Source organism: Chlamydotis macqueenii, chromosome 4, assembly GCF_036417535.1.
Source record: "Chlamydotis macqueenii isolate bChlMac1 chromosome 4, bChlMac1.mat, whole genome shotgun sequence".
Taxonomy (NCBI): Eukaryota; Metazoa; Chordata; class Aves; order Otidiformes; family Otididae; genus Chlamydotis; species Chlamydotis macqueenii.
The window spans coordinates 25,273,460-25,292,704 of record NC_141559.1 but is presented as its reverse complement, the minus strand read 5'-3'; the positions used below and the strand labels follow the sequence as shown (position 1 = coordinate 25,292,704).

Below are 19,245 nucleotides of genomic sequence, written 5' to 3'. Positions count from 1 at the left end.
CGAGTGGCCAGGAATAAGGTAAGGAAGGCCAAAGCCCTGGCAGAACTGAATCTGGCCAGGGATATAAAATGCAACAAGAAAAGCTTTTATAGGTACGTAGGGGACAAAAGAAAGTCCAGGGAAAATGTAGGCCCCCTCCAGAAGGGAACTGGTGTCCTCGTTACCCAGGACATGGAGAAGGCTGAGGTACTCAATGACTTTTTTGCCTCAGTCTTCACCAACAAGAGTTCTTGTCCCACCACCCAAGCTGTAGAAGGTACAAGCAGGGACTGCGAGAATGAAGAACCGCCCATTGTACTCGAAGAGCAGGTTCGGGATCATCTGAGGAACCTAAAGGTGCACAAGTCCATGGGACCTGATGAGATCCATCCGCGGGTCCTAAGGGAACTGGCGGATGAAGTTGCCAAGCCACTGGCTATCGTATTTGAGAAGTCGTGGCGGTCTGGTGAGGTCCCCGATGACTGGAAGAGAGGGAACATAACCCCCATTTTTAAAAAGGGAAATAAGGAAGACCCAGGTAACTACAGGCCGGTCAGCCTCACCTCTGTGCCTGGCAAGGTCATGGAGCAGATTCTCCTGGAAACCATGCTAAGGCACATGGAGAGCAAGGAGGTGGTTGGTGACAGCCAACATGGCTTCACCAAGGGCAGATCGTGCCTGACCAATTTGGAGGCCTTCTGTGACGGGGTGATGGCATCGGTGGACAAGGGACGAGCAACTGACATCATCTACCTGGACTTGTGCAAAGCTTTTGACACTGTCCCACATGACATCCTTCTCTCTAAACTAGAGAGACACGGGTTTGATGGACGGACCACTTGGTGGATAAGGAGTTGGCTGGATGGCCGCACTCAGAGAGTGGTGATCAACGGCTCAATGTCCATGTGGAGACCGGTCACCAGTGGCATCCCGCAGGGGTCCGTGTTGGGCCTGGCCCTGTTCAACATCTTTGTCGGCAACATGGACAGTGGGATAGAGTGCACCCTCAGCAAGTTTGCCGACAGCACCAAGCTGTGTGGTGCCGTCAACATGCTGGAAGGGAGGGATGCCATCCAGAGGGACCTTGACAGGCTGGAGAGGTGGGCCTGTGCCAACCTCATGAAGTTCAACCAGGCCAAGTGCAAGGTCCTGCACCTGGGTCATGGCAATCCCAGGCACAAATACAGGCTGGGCGGGGAATGGATTGAGAGCAGCCCTGAGGAGAAGGACTTGGGAGTGCTGGTGGATGAGAAGCTTAACATGAGCAGGCAATGCGCCCTTGCGGCCCAGAAGGCCAACCGCATCCTGGGCTGCATCAAGAGGAGCATGGCCAGCAGGTCGAGGTGATTCTCCCCCTCTACTCTGCCCTGGTGAGACCCCATCTGGAGTACTGTGTCCAGTTCTGGAGCCCCCAACGTGAGAAGGACATGGACCAGTTGGAGAAGGTCCAGAGGAGGGCCACGAAGATGATAAAAGGGATGGAGCACCTCTCTTATGAGGACAGGCTGAGAGAGTTGGGGCTGTTCAGCCTGGAGAAGAGAAGGCTCCGGGGAGACCTGATAGCGGTCTTCCAGTACCTCAAGGGGGCCTACAAGAAAGATGGGGAGAGGCTGTTTAGTAGGGCCTGTTGCAATAGGACGAGGGGTAATGGTTTTAAAATAGAGGGGCGTAGATTTAGATTAGAAATTAGGAAAAAATTTTATACGATGCGAGTTATAGAACACTGGAACAGGTTGCCCAGAAAGGTGGTGGAGGCCCCATCCCTGGAAACGTTCAAGGGCAGGTTGGATGAGGCTCTGAGCAACCTGACCTAGTCAGGGATGTCCCTGCTCCTTGCAGGGGGGTTGGACTAGATGACCTTTGAAGGTCCCTTCCAACCCTAACCATTCTATGATTCTATGATTCTGTGTCCTGCAAACATATTCCCTGTAAACCATGCTCTTGAAGCAAGAAAAGCTAATCTAATGCAACATTTGAAATGTCTTGGAAATAGTAAAATGTGCCATAGTTAGGAATCAAGCAAAAAACTTAAAAGAAAAAAAGGAATCTAGAGTACTACTTGCAATAAAATCTGAGCACCTCTTAATAGTTTTGCATGAGTCACATTTTCCCAAGTTCCCTGAGATGAACAGAGCTGTAATACGAGCTTTAAAACTGCTTTAAGATTTTAGAAACTATTATATATACAAACGATAACGTTTGATCTCAGCTTTTTTGCAAACAATCTTGTAGAATATTAGTCTCCTGAACTAAGGTGGTGTAGTTTTCACTTCTGCATGGAGTATTAGTTAATGGTTGTCACTGTTAAATAACAATCTACTTAGATTTTGGGTAAAAATACAATTTTTTAGTTAACATTGAGGCAAAACAGGGAATCTGTTTTTTTCCTATAGCATTAATGTCTCTGCACATATCCACTTTGCGATGAGATACTTTCCTGTTAACGACAGTAAGAAGTTCTGTGAACTCCAAGGAAGAGCCGTGCTTCCTAAGCGCCTCACACAAATCTTGAATGTACCAGGAGCCATTTACAGTTTCACGATGAGAAAAGTAACCTGTTGTAGAACAGGAACATAAAATTATATCCAAATGTAAGTAGTGATGCCACTTCAAAAATATTCATTAGTTACTGCTTGCTAGCTATATCCGTAAGGGATTACTAATGGGTATAACTCTTATTCCTCAATTACATAATTTCGCTGGAAACTGTAGATGGGAAATGGCTTTGAGATCACTTATAGTCCTCAGCCAAGAGAAGCATGGTTCAGGGACCGATAGCTTACAGGATTGTATCTGCACATTACAAGAGAGCAGATGGGACTGAGAAGAAGATACGTGGAGGACTAGAGAGAACAGCCACGTAGCGCAAGAAAATTTGTAAGTCACCAGAATCCTACAATACTGGAAAAGAGGGGAATGCTTGCTGTCAGTAGACAGCTCAGCAGCAAGATTATGATGAGAATGTTTCTGCTTGACAACTTAACTGCAACCTTGATGGTTTACTTTCACTTTTTCCATAACATGTGAGGCTCTTTCCCAGATGAGATGTTACTTATCAGACATGTCGAGATGACCTGGAACTGTACTCATTATTTTGACTGCAAAGTGAAGAATTGTTCAAGCTTGTTACAGTGAAGTATCAGACACCAGATGTAAAATGTTAGAACTTACCTTGTGCCACAGAGTAGCACATGATAAAGTCTGCACCAGCAGGCAGGGTATAGACACCAGCTGCATCCACTTCAGTCTCATTGACAATGGATTCATTGCTACCATCTATTGAATCCTGAGCAATAACTGGATCGTCATGTTTATCACCTCGACATGCCTGTTGGTGAGAAGTATTGTTATGCTTTCATCTCTGCCAAGCTCACCTACGTTAATATGATACTTCTGACACTAACCAGAGGTGACTTCTGTTCGGCTAGGTGTTCCGTATTACTATGAGTCTGGATTCACAAAGACCCATTTACTTCTCTGTCAATTAAAATATTGGTGATAAAGTCCAATGAAAGCTCTGAGATGATCACAGAATTGCTGATTGGAAGGGACCTCTAGAGATCACCTAGTCCAATCCCCCTGGCTCAAGCAAGGTTAGCTAGAGCAGTTGTCCAGGACTATGTCCAATCAGCTTTGGAGTATTTTCATAGACAGAGATTACACAACCTCTCTGGGTGACCTCTTCCAGTGTTTGACCACTCTCACAGTAAAAAGGTGTTTTCCTGTTCTGTGTTGAGATGGAATTTCATGTGTTTTAATTTGTGCTAGTTGCCTCTCGTCCTGTCACTGGGCACCACTGAAAAAAGCCTGGCTCCCTCTTCTTTATTCCCTTCCACCAGGCGTTTCTAACATCGGTAAGATTTCCCTGAGCCATCTCCTCCAAGCTGAACAGTCCCAGCCTTTCCTCATCTGGGAGATGCTTCAGTCCCCATCATTGTGGCCCTTTGCAGGACTCACTGCAGTAAGTCCATATCTTTCTTGTACTGGGGAACCCAGAACTGCACACAATACTTCAGATGCAGCCTTGCCAGTGCTGAGTAGAGAGGAAGAATCACATTCCTCAGACCTGTTGGCAAGGCAGCATTGAATAAATGCTCCGAAGCACAGCCATCATTATATGCTGTTACACTTCTGCTCTTAGTTCAGTCTCAAATGTGTTAGTTGAGGGAGGGGTTTTTTTTTGTGACAAGCCAGTAAGTGAGCCCAGTATTGTCAATGTTGCAGAAAGGCTACACATGGACAATAAAAAGGTAAGAACATACTCAAAAGATACAAAGTAGGTAAGGAGAATTGGTTAAGAACTAAAGAAAGAAATGTGAAAATCTTCTTTCATTCATTGTGATGAAGTTCCATACTTGGTGTTTCCTCTGATTTCCAAAGATAAATGCTATGCCAATTGTGCTGTAAAAGAACTCAGTTGATGAACTGAACCAAGTTAATTTGTTTTTTGATGAGTATGTATTGTAAATATTTGCAAATATTACTTAGAACTTAAAATTGAAATATGTAAATATTTTTCCATCTTTGGCACCTGATTTAAAAAAAAAAAAAATCAAACCTGAATGAGGCCTAATGAAAGATGAATTAACAATGCGCTGATTCTTGCAGTGGCCTTGTGCCTAAGGAAGCTTTCATTTGAAAAAAAAAGGTAACTCTTAGAATTACTCTATAAACTACTACAGTAACAATCTACTGAAGGCCAGGTTCTCATTTGAATTTGCTAACTGTAATCTGGACAAAGATGGGATAAAGCCCCGTGTAACTTAGTTTGACCCTGTAACTGACCCTGCTTTGAACAGGAGGCTGGACCACAGACCTCCTTAGGTTCCTTCCAACTTCCATTATCCAGTGAACCAAGAAGTGAAGCAGAAGCTTTATCTGACCACTTAGCACAAGCAGAATTTCTGAGACAGTAAAACCTTAAATTGATTCTTAATTCTACAGAGGTGCCAAGTAGTGGTCATGGACAGAAAAGAAACAGAACAAAAAAAAGAAAAACAGAAAAAACTTCACCACCACCACCAAAACTGACCAAACAAAAAAAACCACAAAAAACTCCCACAAAAAACAACTTCTGTAAGGTTCAAGTAAAGGGACTTCCCTGAAAGGAAACAGTGAAAGTAAGGAGGTTTCATAGCCTTCTACAGCCTAGCCTAAGGCTCTGAGGTGCGAACAGCAGGAACTGATCTGAGGCTGTACACAACTTTCTCAAAAAAAAAAACAACAACTGATACTGTCTTGTCTCTCATTAAATATACACTGACAGTTTGGGTTGCTTTTCATAAAATTACTTCTTATTAAATACAGTTAGAATAATAATATTAACTTATGTACATAAAGATTTTTTTAAAAAAATACAAGAATTCTTGTCTGAAATGCCTTTAAATAACAGTTTTCCATACTTTCTTTCCCAAAGATGCAAAAACATCCCCTTGTGTAAAACTGTATCAGGAAAACTGACTTCTGTATTAAAAAAGACATAGGTCGATGTTAACTCCACTGAATTCAGAAACAGACATCTTACCTGAATGATAAATATCTTTGGTTTTCCTACCAGACTCTGGCACTTGTCTCCTCTGAACATGTCTGTGATTGTCTCAATTTTGATTTGGGCATCATATGCATAAACATGGTCATTCTCGCCATGACTCAGGAACACACAAACAAAGCAGTCAGCACTGCTGTGGTCATCCTTAGAGGCTGAAATAGTCATGTGGTGTTTAGATGAGCAAACAGTGATTGTCAGGTTTAAAAAACATTGCACATTTGTATTGTATAATTTAATCTCCAATCAGTTCTTTTTCAGATGAACCCTATTTTCAGGTAGCGTAACACTGCACAGATTTGAAGGTGCAATGATTCAGCACTGCATAAGATAAGGGCCACGACAAGTAAAAAGAAGGTTATTAACTTCTCACAGCTACAGGTACTTTCTTTCAGCTCTTAGCGACTTCATAAGTTCTCTCCACAGAAACTTCACTTACATTGCAATAAAATAATGTGAAGTCTAACCCTTAAGTCCTTCTAATGTTGAACAACTCCCTTGTGCACAAAAATTATTTTAAGGTAGATGAACAGAGAGAATGGAAGAAAAGATATATGGAAATTTGTTACAAATAGTTAGACATAACCAATAGGTAGTCTCCTACCTTCATAAATTTTCTGCAGCACATCTTCTGCTTTCAGATCATCAAAATGTCTGACTTCAAATCCAAGGTCTGTCAAGCTATTGTTAAAACACATCAGTATCAGTAAAAATCTTGCTCAAATTATGTCAGTTGCTACCAACTCATTTCTTTTTTCCTGTGAGAGAATGAATATTCATGTTTATGCATTATTTATGAAAAAACTACTAAACTTGATTTTGAACTGGTGTCAAGTGCAGGTGTAATACCTGAGGTTATTTAAAAGAGTTTGTCCTAAGAGAGGTCTGGACACAATGAAATTATAGGACTTGTGCCAGCCATTTCTGTGACTCAAAGGACTATGCCTTGAAGCTTTTTTATTACGGCTTTCTTTGTCAAGGTTGCATAAATGCTGATGCATGCAAAATCTTTTGTTCTACAAAAGGTTCTTCTTACATTTACATGTAAGATTTAGGTAACTGCTTATTTGACCATGATTTTTGAAGTTTAGCTTTTTCAGCTTGAGTAGCGAAACCAAGTTTCTTACCTGCATTTCAGATTGTTTCTGTCTGCAAGAGTCCCACGTCTGTCTGGCAGCCTCAAATGCCAAAAAAAGTGCTCGTGATTGAAGATTAACGCAACTCCTCTTCTTTGATGGTTCATTTTGTATTGCAATGCAGGATCAAGTGTTTGTCTGTTGCCAGAGACAGAAAACATTCATGATAAATGAGTTAATGGCTAATTGAGTTCCCTTCCTGTATTGCTGCTAGCTGAGATTTTTTTTAAATTGACTAGAGACTTGAGGATCCAATTTCAGAAGACAAGACCTCAAAATATGCAATATTTTAGAAAGAGCCTAAATTGCTGTCTTTTTGAAAAGCTTAGGCATGTTAAGCAATTCGGTAAAAACAAGCATTTAGTGTGTACTAGGCTCTATTAGGTAGGTTGAACAGTTTTTCTACAACATATTTGTGTTTTCTCTTGCCAGAAGGCTGTCTCAGTAACAGTAGGGCATGTTAACAGTGCACTTTAGACTTGGCTCCAATTCTGTCATGTGTTTAGCTAAATATTGTAACATAATTGGATAGTGCATATATACTTATTTGGAATTGTAGCTGTCTGAGATTTGCTTCAAGTTCTTCTAACTAAACCAAGCACTGCATCATAACCAGTAGACTATAAACTGGTGATGAGGTGGTATGCATAGTGTATGTGGCAAAAGGAGAACTAATTTGTATTATTTATCCTAACAAAATGAAAGCTGTGACAATACAACCATTCATCTAAGTTTTTAGCAACCAGCCACCAAAATCCTAAAGCTGAAGGACAATGTTGGTCTAAAGGACAGAACAAATGACTGACCCAGCTTCTAAGTAGAGGACTTTAAACTATCATGGCAACAAATGTATGGAGCACCTGTGTGTTTGGGGTAGCATTCAGCAATTTTACTGTTTTATGATCAAAACACAGCAGAGAAGTCTGTGATAGCACACTATGGGCTGCACTCTTGGACCCAAAAGATTGTTTCCAAGTGTTGGCATGGCTGTACTTCAAGAGATAAAGCAATCTTACTGCTTTTGTAGACAGAGGTATCAGTGCAGGGAATAGAAACTAAAGCACTTCTGGCAATAGCCAAGGCCAGTGCTATAGATGTAGAGAATGACAGTCCAGGTCATGCTGCCCTGGGATTGGGTCTAGTCAGAACCATATTTTTTGGCATGTTACTGGTTTTTTTTCCTGCTATAGAATGTTAAGTTTTGGTGTAATTGGTGGAAAAAGTTGCTTAGAATATTTGCCTGCATTCGTTACTCAAAGATCACAGTTTAATCAGCAAAATGCTTTTGCTTCGCTACAAAATGACCAAAGTTATCTATAAACCATTGCTGCTTCTCCACTTTATTATGGGCAGCTCCTTAATAAAACATCTTTTTGTAATGTCTGCATAAGAATTCAAACTGTTCAAAGTCTGGGGGTTTCTATGATGTTGGCTAGATAACCAGTAAGAAAAGTGAAGTGGGGTGCTTTATTACCCTCTCCCCAATTTGAGTACTTAGCATGATAAAATGCAAAGATTATAAACTTTAGCCCTGTAATTATGAATAATATTTCACCTGTACCAGTACCAGAGTTTATTTGGATTTTGGCAATTTATCTTGCTTAGGGTTTGGCAAGACACAGGGCTAGTAGGGACTCTGGACAGTTAGGTCCCTGGATCCTGTGAACGACCATTAAAGGATGGTTCCCTGGGTGAGGCAAAGGAAGTTATCGAGCAGGTAGTTTACCTTTTCCAGGGCTAGATGATGTTGTAAGGTCGAGAAGGAAAAATTCATGGAATCACTGTCCCACGGTTCCTTTACTCTCCTTCTAGAGGAATATATTCCTGTGCAACACTCTACCACTTTGCCCAGTGGTCCCTTAGATTGGGATGTTAGTTTTGCCACAGTCTCTGCACATTGCCTAACATCAAAGGAGTCCACTCATTAGAGTCCCTTCTGCATGCCTTCATAAGAAGGGCGGCTCTACATCTGGTATAGCTAAAACTAGAAACATGTTCTGTAAGTGGGTGGAGTTGAGTTGAATAATCCAGTCACATTCTTAAAAATCAGAAAACCCTGCACTGACCTCAGTGCCACGGGCCATCTCTCTGTCACTGCCATCAGAACTTTACCTTGTATCAAGTGCATCTACTTCTGTGATGTTCTGATTTCCATCTGTTAGAGAGATCAGAAAGTGATTTAGCCATTAAATCATTCATTAAAAAGAAACAATTTGAACTTCTGCATCCAGCCTTAAAATTTAGCTGTTAATGTGAACCAAAAGCTCATTCACACGTTAGGTAAGTAAGCATGCAGTTAAACAGCTTTATTAGCATTTGTCTGCACCCATAGCTTCTGGAGGCTGTTCTTAACGTTCTGACTCCAACAATCTGAATTTTAGGTGGTCAAGACAGGCATATTTTATATCTGCCTGTGTATCTGTATCTATATAGACATATTCAGAGATCATCATTTTATATAACTAATTAGCTAGCTGTCTTAACGATTTTACATAATCTAAAAATACACTGGTGTTTCTTTTATTTAGTAATGCTGCTAATGCAAAGTTGAGTGTTCTCTTTGAGGTTGGATGCAGCATATGAATCATAGCAGGCAGTATAACAGTATGTATAGCTAAGGACAGCTGCGAAGGTGCAAGATTGTCTTCTGATAAACTATATAGAAATAAGTCTCTCCAGTAACAGAACGCACACAAAGGTTGTGGGAATAACAGGGAACACGCACATCTTAGGAATGTGCAGAACTAAAGACTTGAAGAGAGTTAGGCCAAAATATTAATTCTTTTTGCTTAAACATCTCAAAGGGCTACAAAATCACAGCTCCTGCTGCTACTGGTGGAGACTAACTACCACATTATGAAAACTATGTACTATACTATACCTGTGGTGGCTAATGTAGGTCTGCTATCCAGCTGGACGTGGCCTGCAATTACAAGAGATGGGTCACATACACAGATATTTTAGAAACTATTTTGTATATATGATATTACCTTTTCCTATCTGTTTTTCACATCTCATTAAAGGCTTTTGGCAAACAAACTAACATAGCTATGTGCTGATAAAGGAGAAAAGTTCACAAAGACATTAGAATAAACTTGCAGAAAACTAGAATTGGCTTTAGAAGTTTTTATGTTGAACACCATAACACAGGAGGAGGTGGCTCAAAGGAAGTCACATGTCACTATTTACACATAAACTTCCCACTGGCGAATACTGATCATGCTTTCCAGGTGTTGGGTCTTACAATTACCACTATTAACCTGAATGCACCAAAAAGCTATTTCAGTTTGCATGAAACATAACATATAGGTCAGACTAATGACAGAAATGCTGAAAAATCAGTGTAGATTAAATACAGCAACAATACCTATGGCTCTGGCTTCATAATATGAAACATCTTTAAGAGTGCATGTGTATGTTTAAATTTACACTGTGTTTTTTTGCTTGTGTACGTGAGATGTGGCTGATGCTTTTGTTTCAACTTAAAGAGGGGAGGGGGAAATCTACCTCCCAAAAAACCAACAGACCATAAAGACGTTATAGTCATCAAACTTTTAGACACAAAATGGTGTTGTGTAGACACCAGAAGAATAGAATTCCTGGGCCAAAGGAAACTAGGGAAAGATGGTTTCCCTGTTCTTTTAATCCTGTTTAGTCAGTTCCCAGTTTTTCACTTTTCATTGCCACCGTCATACTGCAGCTTCATTCAAGTAAACACTACTTAAATTATTATGATTTATGAAAAGCGTTCTGCTTGTCTTACAGAGGCTTGTTCTAAAAACTGATTGTTCTCAGTGGGACTACCTACTTGTCTTAAATCGTGTGGAGATGGATCCTTTCAAAGTAATCAAAGATCAGGTATGCACTGGATCACACTGTGACCTGCTAGCATGTTTCCCTAGATACATTTTAATCTCAATAGGTCTATAATTTGGGCCAAAGGCCATGGCATTTAGAAAATACCAGTAACCAAATGGGAAAAAAAAAAAAAGTAGTATACTTAAGCGTAACAGCATCTTCGGGAACCAAACCCACAGAGTTTTGCTGTTCCTCTCTTCTCTTGTTCTTCTGTTACACATCACTGTTCTTCCTGGGCACGTGAACCCTGGCTATCCACGGTGTTTCCCCCTCTTTTTATGATGCTAGCCGCTTCTCTTCTGTGTTGACAACGCAACCCCGTTTCCCCGCTCTCACCCCCTCCCCAGCCGCCGCGCTGTCCCGGGGCGGCGGGGCCGGGCGGTCGGGCTCCCCGTCGCTAACCCCCCTCTCTCATTTCCCGCAGCTGTGGCGGGACGCCGGGGGACTTTCCCCCTCAGTGGCCCGCGCTGGATTTTCCGCGCAAATCTACAAATCTACTTCCGCGTCGGCTGCCTCGGCCGCCGCGCCGGCCTCCTCCCGGCCTGACGCCTTTCCCCGCTCCCCTTCCTTCTCTCAAGGGCCGGCAGCCGCCTCCGGGCAGCGCTCCTCCAGGCACGGCCCCTGCTCCGTCGCTTCGGTCAAGCCGCGGGGGGAGGCCCTTCTCCCTGCGCTACCTTCGCAAAGACAACCCCCCGTCCTGCCCCGCTCTTCCCCTACGAGGTCGATCGGCACCGTGCCTGCCCCAGGCGCCAGAGCTCGCGGCGGGGGGGGGTGGGGGGAGGGAAGGGGGCTGCGGGCCGCCGAGGCCGTTAACGGCTCCGCACGTTAACAGAGGCCGCGCCCTTCAGCTCCGGCACGCGCCCAACAACGGAGGCTCGCCCCCATCGGCGCGGGCGGCTGCCATTACCCACTGCCGCCCTCGGTTCTCGCCCACCTGCCCACCCACCCACCTACCTGCCGGCCGCCGCCGCTCCGACCCCGACATGACCGCAGACAGAGGCAACCCGGCTCCGCGCCGCACCGTGCGTGCGCGCCCAGCCTTCCCGCTGTCGGCCCGCCTCCTCGGCCCGGCCCGGCCCAGGCACTCCCTCGGGGACAGAGAACTTGTCGCCTTTTCGTCTCCTCTGCAAAAACGGGGCGGCAGACTCTGGGGGGAAACGCTGCGGGGCCGTGAGGGCCGCGGGGGTCTTGGTGCTCGAGGCGGGAGACAGCGGCGGCAGCAGCACCGAGCGGAGAGGTGGCCGCCGCCGCCGCTCAGGGGGACGGCCCGCTGCGGGGGCTGTAGGCGTCTCCTGTTGCTTTTTAAGTTTGTCAGGAGTTATCTGTGTTCCTGTGATGGGTGCTCTAGTGACCATGTTTCATTAACTGAACTGTCATATATAAAGGCATCATCCTGAAATATAATGAGAAGCTGCTGTGTTTATGGAACTGAGATTTTTCAAAACTGTACTAGAAGTCCCCCTAAAAGCACATACTGTTGCCTTTGCTGTAAGATTACTGTTACTCAAAATGCATCTTCATTCATCCCAACAATAAACCCCTGAGAGGTCTGGATGTAGATAATTTTACAACTTTGTTCTATTCTTGCATCAGTTCTTTTTTATTATCTTAGAACTGTGAAGAAAGCACCAAGGTATTGAAGAGAGTGCCAGGTTATCTTAACAAATGCTGATATTCCCAGCCTTTTCATTATATGGCACTTACCGTTCACTGACAGCATAAAAAACAACAGTTTGTAAACCAAAGCCAGTGACTAAAACCATCATTCTGGAGAAGAGCTTTGCAGATTTGTACAGTGGATGGATCTGAATTTCCTATCCAGCCTATTTCTAGGAAGGCTCTAGGATAAACTAAAGTGTGACTATGCTTTCAGAGATTGTTGTTACAAGCACAAAAGGAGGTGGCTTTAGAGTGGGATTTTTAGGAATTTTTACCCAGTCTGTTTGACCTGTTTTGACACAGGCTTCTGGTGTGACTACATCTTTTAGACAAGACGTCTCTCTTTTGGTTAGAGGAGCTATAGGTATTTCTAATTGTCTTTGCTTGTTTTTCCCTTGTTTGGACTTGTTATTCTCAGACTGCCAGTAGGCAGCTAGATCAAGATGAAACTGTCATTTAAATTGTCTTTGTATACCCTTTAGTTAGAATATGATACTATTATAAGAGTTTTGTGTCTTCCACTGTGAAACATTTAGATTCTTATCAAGCAGATTCTTTTTTTTTTTTTGCAAACTGCAAATCCCAGATCTCTCAGCTCACACTAGAGCTGCCACTAAAACCAGTGGCAGCAAGAATCCTGCGTGAGGTGGCAGCTGTAGAACCTAAGTCTAGGACTGGAACAGCTTTCTGTTCAGCAGTTTAAACTTGTATCAGCCATGTTCCTCAGTCTAACAGTTAGCTTAGGTCCTAATAAGACAATCAAACCTCTTTTCCACTTGGTTTTGCTGTAGGTTAAGAACATACTCAGCCACTGTGTTCAGATGAGTAACCAGTAACATGATCACATGCGTGAAGCCTAAGGTAGTGCTTGACGGCTGTGCATTTCCGGCTTATTTTAGTACATGAAAGTTTTCGTAATACATGCACGTACTTGTTTTGAATCACTTTCAGATCATCAGTAGCTCCACTATAAGTGGATATTTTTGGAAAAAGCATTATAGATGTATCAGAACTGCAGTTCAAAGAAGGAAGTTTGATTGTGGACACACTGCTGTTATTCAGATCATCCAGAAAAGCAAAATAACCTAAGGAAGGCAATTGTATTAAGACTTTAACCTGTAAAAAAGAGAAAATTCACTGCAATATTTAAAGAGTATTACTGACTACATAAAAGCATGCAGTACTGAGTCAAATGCCAAGAGCTGCTGTATATAGTATTATTTTTTAATGTAGATATATCTAAAAATATGTAAGTTGTTAAATGGTATGATAAATCCTGGGGGCGACAGCTAGCCTTCATTTTGAGGCTGTGGCCTGTAAAATGCATTTTGTATAGTTTGCAGGTAACTATAATCAAGGATTTCTGCTACAGAAATCCTTTTGCTTTTGCAAAGTCAAGTTTCCCTGGAAGAAGTCAAATGCTTCCTCTGCTTTGCAAGCAGAACTAATCAAAGTGTCATTTGTTGTACTATCTAGAAGCATTAAAGCTCTTTTTGGTGTTAAATGGTTTGAAGGAAACTCTGGAAGGCGTTTGTGGTGTACTTACAAGTCAGTACAGAAGGAACAATACCCAACTCCTTCCAACAGTGAAAATTTTTCATTTAAGCATCTAGTTTAAGCTTGTTTCAATGCAACTCAACAGCCATCTAGTATTTTGGACTCATTGTGTTATTTTTTTTTTTAACTTTAAACAAGCAACACCATTACCATTCCCTGCTTTGGTACTAAAAAACTTTTAGGGTTCCAACCATGGAATTCCAGGGTAATTCAGAGTTGTTCCAATTCTATGGCAGAAAATGAATTTCTCCAGATTTAGAGGAACCACAAGTTCTTCAAGGACAGTTTTGTAAAACTCTATTAGTAATACTTCTCTTGCAGTGCTACTTCATATCCAGAAATACAAAAAGAAACCACGGAGCATGGCCAAAGAACTTTAGCAGGAACTTTATTCTATGAGGCACTCACATTCACTGTCAGGTACAGTAAGCTCCAGTGAAAAAGAAAACAAAAGTACCACAAATAACTGTTAAAGAAAAAAAACATATAAAAGTACTTCCAGGGGATAATTACATTATAGTCCACAAGTCTGGTAAACTTTAGGCTTTTAGCATGGTTTCCGCTCCCTGTTCACAGATGGAGTATTTTGATTTTCAGTCCTCTCCTCCTGTGGACTTCTAAGGCAGAATCAGGACAGCAGGAGAGCAAATAAAAATCTTTATGACAGAGGACCTAATGTAAAAGTTAACTAAGGACTGACAACTGCAGATAAGCAATGAAAAATCAGTAAAGAGAACAAACCCCAAATAATTCAGACATCAGGGGATTTCAGCTAGAGAAGTCAGAGAGGGAACAGATGACAGAAGTGCAAACTCAGATGTTTCTCAGCCTCACAGAGGTCATGGGAACAGATGACAGAAATACAGGTGCAAATATCTGCCAGCCTCACAGAGGGCATTTTAAATAAAAAGGTTTTTGGGCATACTGACCCTAACTGTGGAACTTTCTCTTAGTTTTCATCAGAATGGACTAAATGAAAGCAAAGATGAGTACAGTAACCAAGTTCTACTATAAGACAAATATAGATCAACTTCTTTGAACAATATATCCTTTCTGGGCATATAATACACAACACAAACTGTTTTATTTGAAAAATAAACATTTGATTCATTTATAAAATAACACGCATGAAAGTACAGGCTATTTAAGATGCTGTATTAATACACATAAAATGTTCTTCCTTGTTGGATCCATCAGATGCATCAACTGCTAGTAAACCTAAAATTTGACCTATATTAAAAATCAGAAATAATTCAATACAACTCTTTGTGCCTCTGATTTCCCCATTATGGAGTTTTCTTAAAAACTTTAAAATGGCACTAGTGTTTTACAGTAGCATGCCCTGATTGTACATACATCAAAGGAAACTAATTTCAGTTTCCAAGCTTCTGGCATAAAGGGGAGGAGAAGGAAGACTTGCTTTCTTTTTTACATTGGGAAGAATATCATAGTGACTTTCAAACCCGTATGTTCATGTCGGTGTTCAATATATTACTGTCTGAAGAGTGTAAAGCTTTGTAACCAAACACTTGCTTCACTTCAGCTGAGTCTTTGACTTTATTCTACACCATGAGATCTCAGTATCTTCTTTCAGAGATCTGTCTTATCCTCATATTGACACATACATGCAGCTCTCTGGCTATCCAGGTATGGTTTACATCCTAAATGTATAACCGCATCAAACAACAGTTGAACAGTTGATTCACAAGCTGCAAGCAAAGAAGAGTTCAGTTAAAAGTACTCTTTGAGTGGAATATGAAACTACCAAAAATTACTCTGGCAAACTGAGAATGATTCTAAGAAAGAAGCAATCTTCACTGGGCATAACAAATAGATTGTCAAATTAAAAACTGAACCAATACAGAATTATTTAAATTGTGAGTAAAGATTTTTCATATGCTGAACAAAACTAAATTAATTTGAGAAGTTCAAACACAGGCTTGTTCTGAAAATGTATTGCTCTCAGTGGGACTGCTTACTGTAAGAATGACATTGTCCAAGTTAAAAAGTGTGGTTATGTCATATATCCATCAGATGCAGGCCAACAACCAGGAGTAGTATCATACAGCCTGTTACTTAAGAACTTAAAATGTATTCACTAAGGGATAGGATTAACTACTTCCACTATGACAATATATTACTCTAACATCTTATTTCATAAAAGGAAACAAGTCAGTATTTTCCTACAGTTTACTAGCAGTCACACATAGTAGATAGACATTGAGAAATCACCCAGCAGAACAGTGAATACTCAGCTATACTACAATAAATGCAAGAATTATACATGCATTTTGATCAAGTTGTATTCCCATATTTATACTCCTAAATGGGAAGTATTATTTTTTCCCCTCAAGGTTAGTTTTAACCCTGATTATTTTCCTATGGTGTGTCATTGCCCTGCTGTACAAGTGTCTGGGCTGCACAGGGACAAAACAAGACATCTTTCAGCAATAGCATCAGCTTACGAAAATGTGTCATTAGTGCACTGCACAAAGATTCTTTGCCAAATAAGCTCAGTTAAACTTGGAAAAAAAAAAAGAGGCCTTTTCACATTTACCTGAGACACTCTCTGAGATTCCAAGTGTTTTCTGCACATCTCTGCAAATTTTGGAGAGGCAGGACTGAAACTGCTCATCACAATCATTTTTTTTATTGCCACAAGTATCATAACATCTGTCGTGGTAATTGCAGCACTTTGTCATTGAAGGGATACCGATGTCAAACTGTGAAGAAACCCCCCCCCCAACACTCCATTGGTATTCAAGTTAAGAAGGGTATAGCCTATGAATGGACTGTGACAGTTTGAAATTAAAAACTAATGCAATCAATCCAGCTGTCACTCACTTACTACCTATTTTGCTGTTCACCTCTAGTGAGCTGTGGTGGTTTGGCCTTGGCCAGCAGCCAAGCACCCACAGAGCTGCTTGCTCACCCTCCACCCCCCTCCCTGGAATGGAGGAGAAATAGGAAGAGCAAAAGCAAGAAAACATGTGGGTTGAGATAAAGGCAGTTTAATAGACGAATGAAAGGGAAAAAAAAAAAAGTGTCCCAAAATAAGCAGTGCAAAAGCAATCATTCACCAGATCCAACAAGCAGATGGATGCCCAGCCAGTCTCTCTGCAACAGCCACCTTGGAAGCCAAACACACGCACTATGACCCCCCTGCCGCCTTCCACTACTCCAGTTTTTATTACTGAGCATGACTGTATGTGGAACAGAATATCCCTCTGGCCACTTTGGGTCAGCTGTGTCCCCTCCCCATCTTTTGCCCAGCTCCAGCCTATGCTCTGGGGTGGCAGACAGGCAGAGTGGGAAAAAAAGATAAAGTCACAAAACTGTGCAATCACTGTTCAGCAAGAGCCAAAACCACCAACACTATTTTAGCTCAAATTCCCAAACACAGTGTCATGCAGCCTGCTATGAAGAAAGTTAACTCCATCCCAGCCAGATCCAGTACATAAGCTAACCCATATTTTCTTTCTAGCAGTGAGGAAAATGGATTAGCATCTGTAAGGACAGGAAGAGTCAGAGCCAAACCCTCCACTCTCACAGGGCTACAGCTGGGTTGTTCATCACTTTCAAGACTGAGAACAAAACACTAAAACAAGACATTAAAAAACGGGAAATTAATCATTGACATTCAATTTTATCCCTATAATATTTTATGTCAATGACGAAAATGTTTATGCTATGTTTGTTTATAATACTGACATTTTCCCTCTGTTGTTACCAAAGCATGTGTTGGAGCTGATAAAAGCAAGGACGCTATACATGCATGCTGCCTCAGCCTTAGAATGGGGGAGGGAAAAACATGCCCACATCGAGGAAAGCTGATGTGTGAAAGACACACAAGCCCCAAAATGCAAATACTTACCTGAACTCCAAATAGAGGGGATCCACAGCCATTTGGTGGTGAAGGTTTATATCCGTAGCGAGGAAAGGGCTTTGATCCTGAAAAAGGTAATTTATCATGCCTCAAATAGATTTTTTTTCACAGAATTTTAGTACTGTCAAAACTTACCACAGGCATCTGTTGGGCTTAAGACAGTGTCAGTTTTATTTTTAACTTAAACATACATTCAGGCATGAGTATCAATAATTCTTACTGAATTACAACTTAGGAGTATTAAGCATTTTTTTTTTTTTAAATGGGGACATCTGGGCAAGGGTTGATGTTAGTTTCCCAAGTTTAAAAAAAAAAAAAGTTTTGAGTTACTAAAATTGATGTGTCATTTAAGTGTGCAGTATGTAGGATTACATTAAAAAACAGAGTACTTTAGAGAACTTAGTACTTAGAGTAAGTTCATTAAAACTTCTATGCTTTATATGCAAGCAAGAGTAGTGCTCTGATTTTAATACATGACATTAATAACACATTACATAACTGCATTAATAACATTTAAATTAGTAGAGACTGCCAAAGTCGCCTCTCCTTGAACACTTACTAGTGCAGCAAGACAGGGAAATCCGCATCCCAAGTTGAAGAAGGTTGAGGAGTTAATTTGAAAAGTGACCCTTCACCTTGTTTCGGTATTGGAAACAAACTGAGGCCACAATTAAAAGTAACAGTAAAGAAAAAACGTGTTTGAAAAGTGCACATTCTGGTAGAGACCGGAAATGTCACCGTGCCCCGGCCACTCCTGTGGAGCCAGTCAGAGTGCCACCGCCACACTCAAGAAATAATCCAGCCCAGTAAGACAGAGACCAAGAGGATCGACGTGAATCTTCCGTTTTGGGGCGCTCCCGAAGCGCCGGTGAAAAGCCGGGCAAGAAGCCACCCCCTGCCACAGCACGGCTCCCCCGACACCCCTCTGCGGTGGCCGGGGACGACAGGGGAGCCGCCTCCAGGCAGGTGGCTTTTATGTACACACACACACATATATATATATATTTACACATAGGTGTAACACCTTGTCACTGAGGTTTCCTTTGCGGCTGCGCCCCGCTTCCCTGGGAGCGGTGCCTCGGGCCGGCCACCCGCCCTCGCAGCCCCGGCCGGTCTGACCGGACCGGGCCGCCCGAAGCCGGCCGACCGGCGGGAGGGAGGGCAAGGGTCGCCGCGGGCCGGCCGGCCCCCCGCCCCGTCGCCCGCCTCACCGTCGCTGCACTTGTACTGGCAGAGGCCGTCCTCGCCGCCGAGGAGGTCGAGAGCCGCGTTGAGGTACACGTCGATCTTGTGCACTCCGTTGCGGATGGTCTTCAGCGTCATCCGCCAGTCGGGCGTCTGCGGCGCCTCCTGGCACCCCGCCACCCGCGGGCCCTGCCCGGCGCAAGCCACCAGCACCAGCACCACCACCAGCAGCAGCGGCGGCGGCGGCGGCAGGAGCGGGGCGCGGGCCATGCCGAGCGGCGCCCCCGCCGGCCGCCCCGCTAAGCCCCCGCCGGCCGCCCGCTCCCTCGGCGCCTCGCCAGCCCAGCCTGGCCCGCCGTCTCCGTCGCCATCGTCCCTGCGGGCACCGCCCCCGGCCGCCCGGCGGGGAGGGGCCTTCCGTTGCCGCGCCTCCGTCCGTC

General features: G+C 42.9%; 2 protein-coding genes across 4 annotated transcripts; both read right to left on the bottom strand.

Moving 5' to 3' along the window:
* Positions 1–1,892: 1,892 nt before the first annotated feature.
* CASP6 (caspase 6) lies at positions 1,893–13,254 on the bottom strand. Of its 2 annotated transcripts, none has more exons than XM_086747403.1 (8): positions 13,109–13,254; positions 9,542–9,583; positions 8,773–8,815; positions 6,652–6,798; positions 6,129–6,205; positions 5,504–5,679; positions 3,151–3,307; positions 1,893–2,534 (listed from the first exon to the last, which is right to left on the bottom strand). In XM_086747403.1, the coding sequence occupies exons 4-8, from the start codon at positions 6,765–6,767 to the stop codon at positions 2,296–2,298; spliced, it is 765 nt and encodes a 254-aa protein (XP_086603529.1). In that variant the 5' UTR covers positions 6,768–6,798; positions 8,773–8,815; positions 9,542–9,583; positions 13,109–13,254; the 3' UTR covers positions 1,893–2,295. The 2 variants fall into 2 exon arrangements, with proteins under 2 accessions (XP_086603529.1, XP_086603527.1); XM_086747401.1 differs by lacking the exon at positions 13,109–13,254 and adding an exon at positions 11,473–11,698.
* Positions 13,255–14,105: 851 nt separating this feature from the next.
* PLA2G12A (phospholipase A2 group XIIA) lies at positions 14,106–19,142 on the bottom strand. 2 transcript variants are annotated; one of them, XM_086747361.1, is made up of 4 exons: positions 18,832–19,142; positions 17,609–17,685; positions 16,292–16,457; positions 14,106–15,443 (listed from the first exon to the last, which is right to left on the bottom strand). In XM_086747361.1, the coding sequence occupies exons 1-4, from the start codon at positions 19,073–19,075 to the stop codon at positions 15,325–15,327; spliced, it is 606 nt and encodes a 201-aa protein (XP_086603487.1). In that variant the 5' UTR covers positions 19,076–19,142; the 3' UTR covers positions 14,106–15,324. The 2 variants fall into 2 exon arrangements, with proteins under 2 accessions (XP_086603487.1, XP_086603488.1); XM_086747362.1 differs by having other exon boundaries at positions 14,106–14,351.
* Between the last annotated feature and the right edge of the window lie 103 nt (positions 19,143–19,245).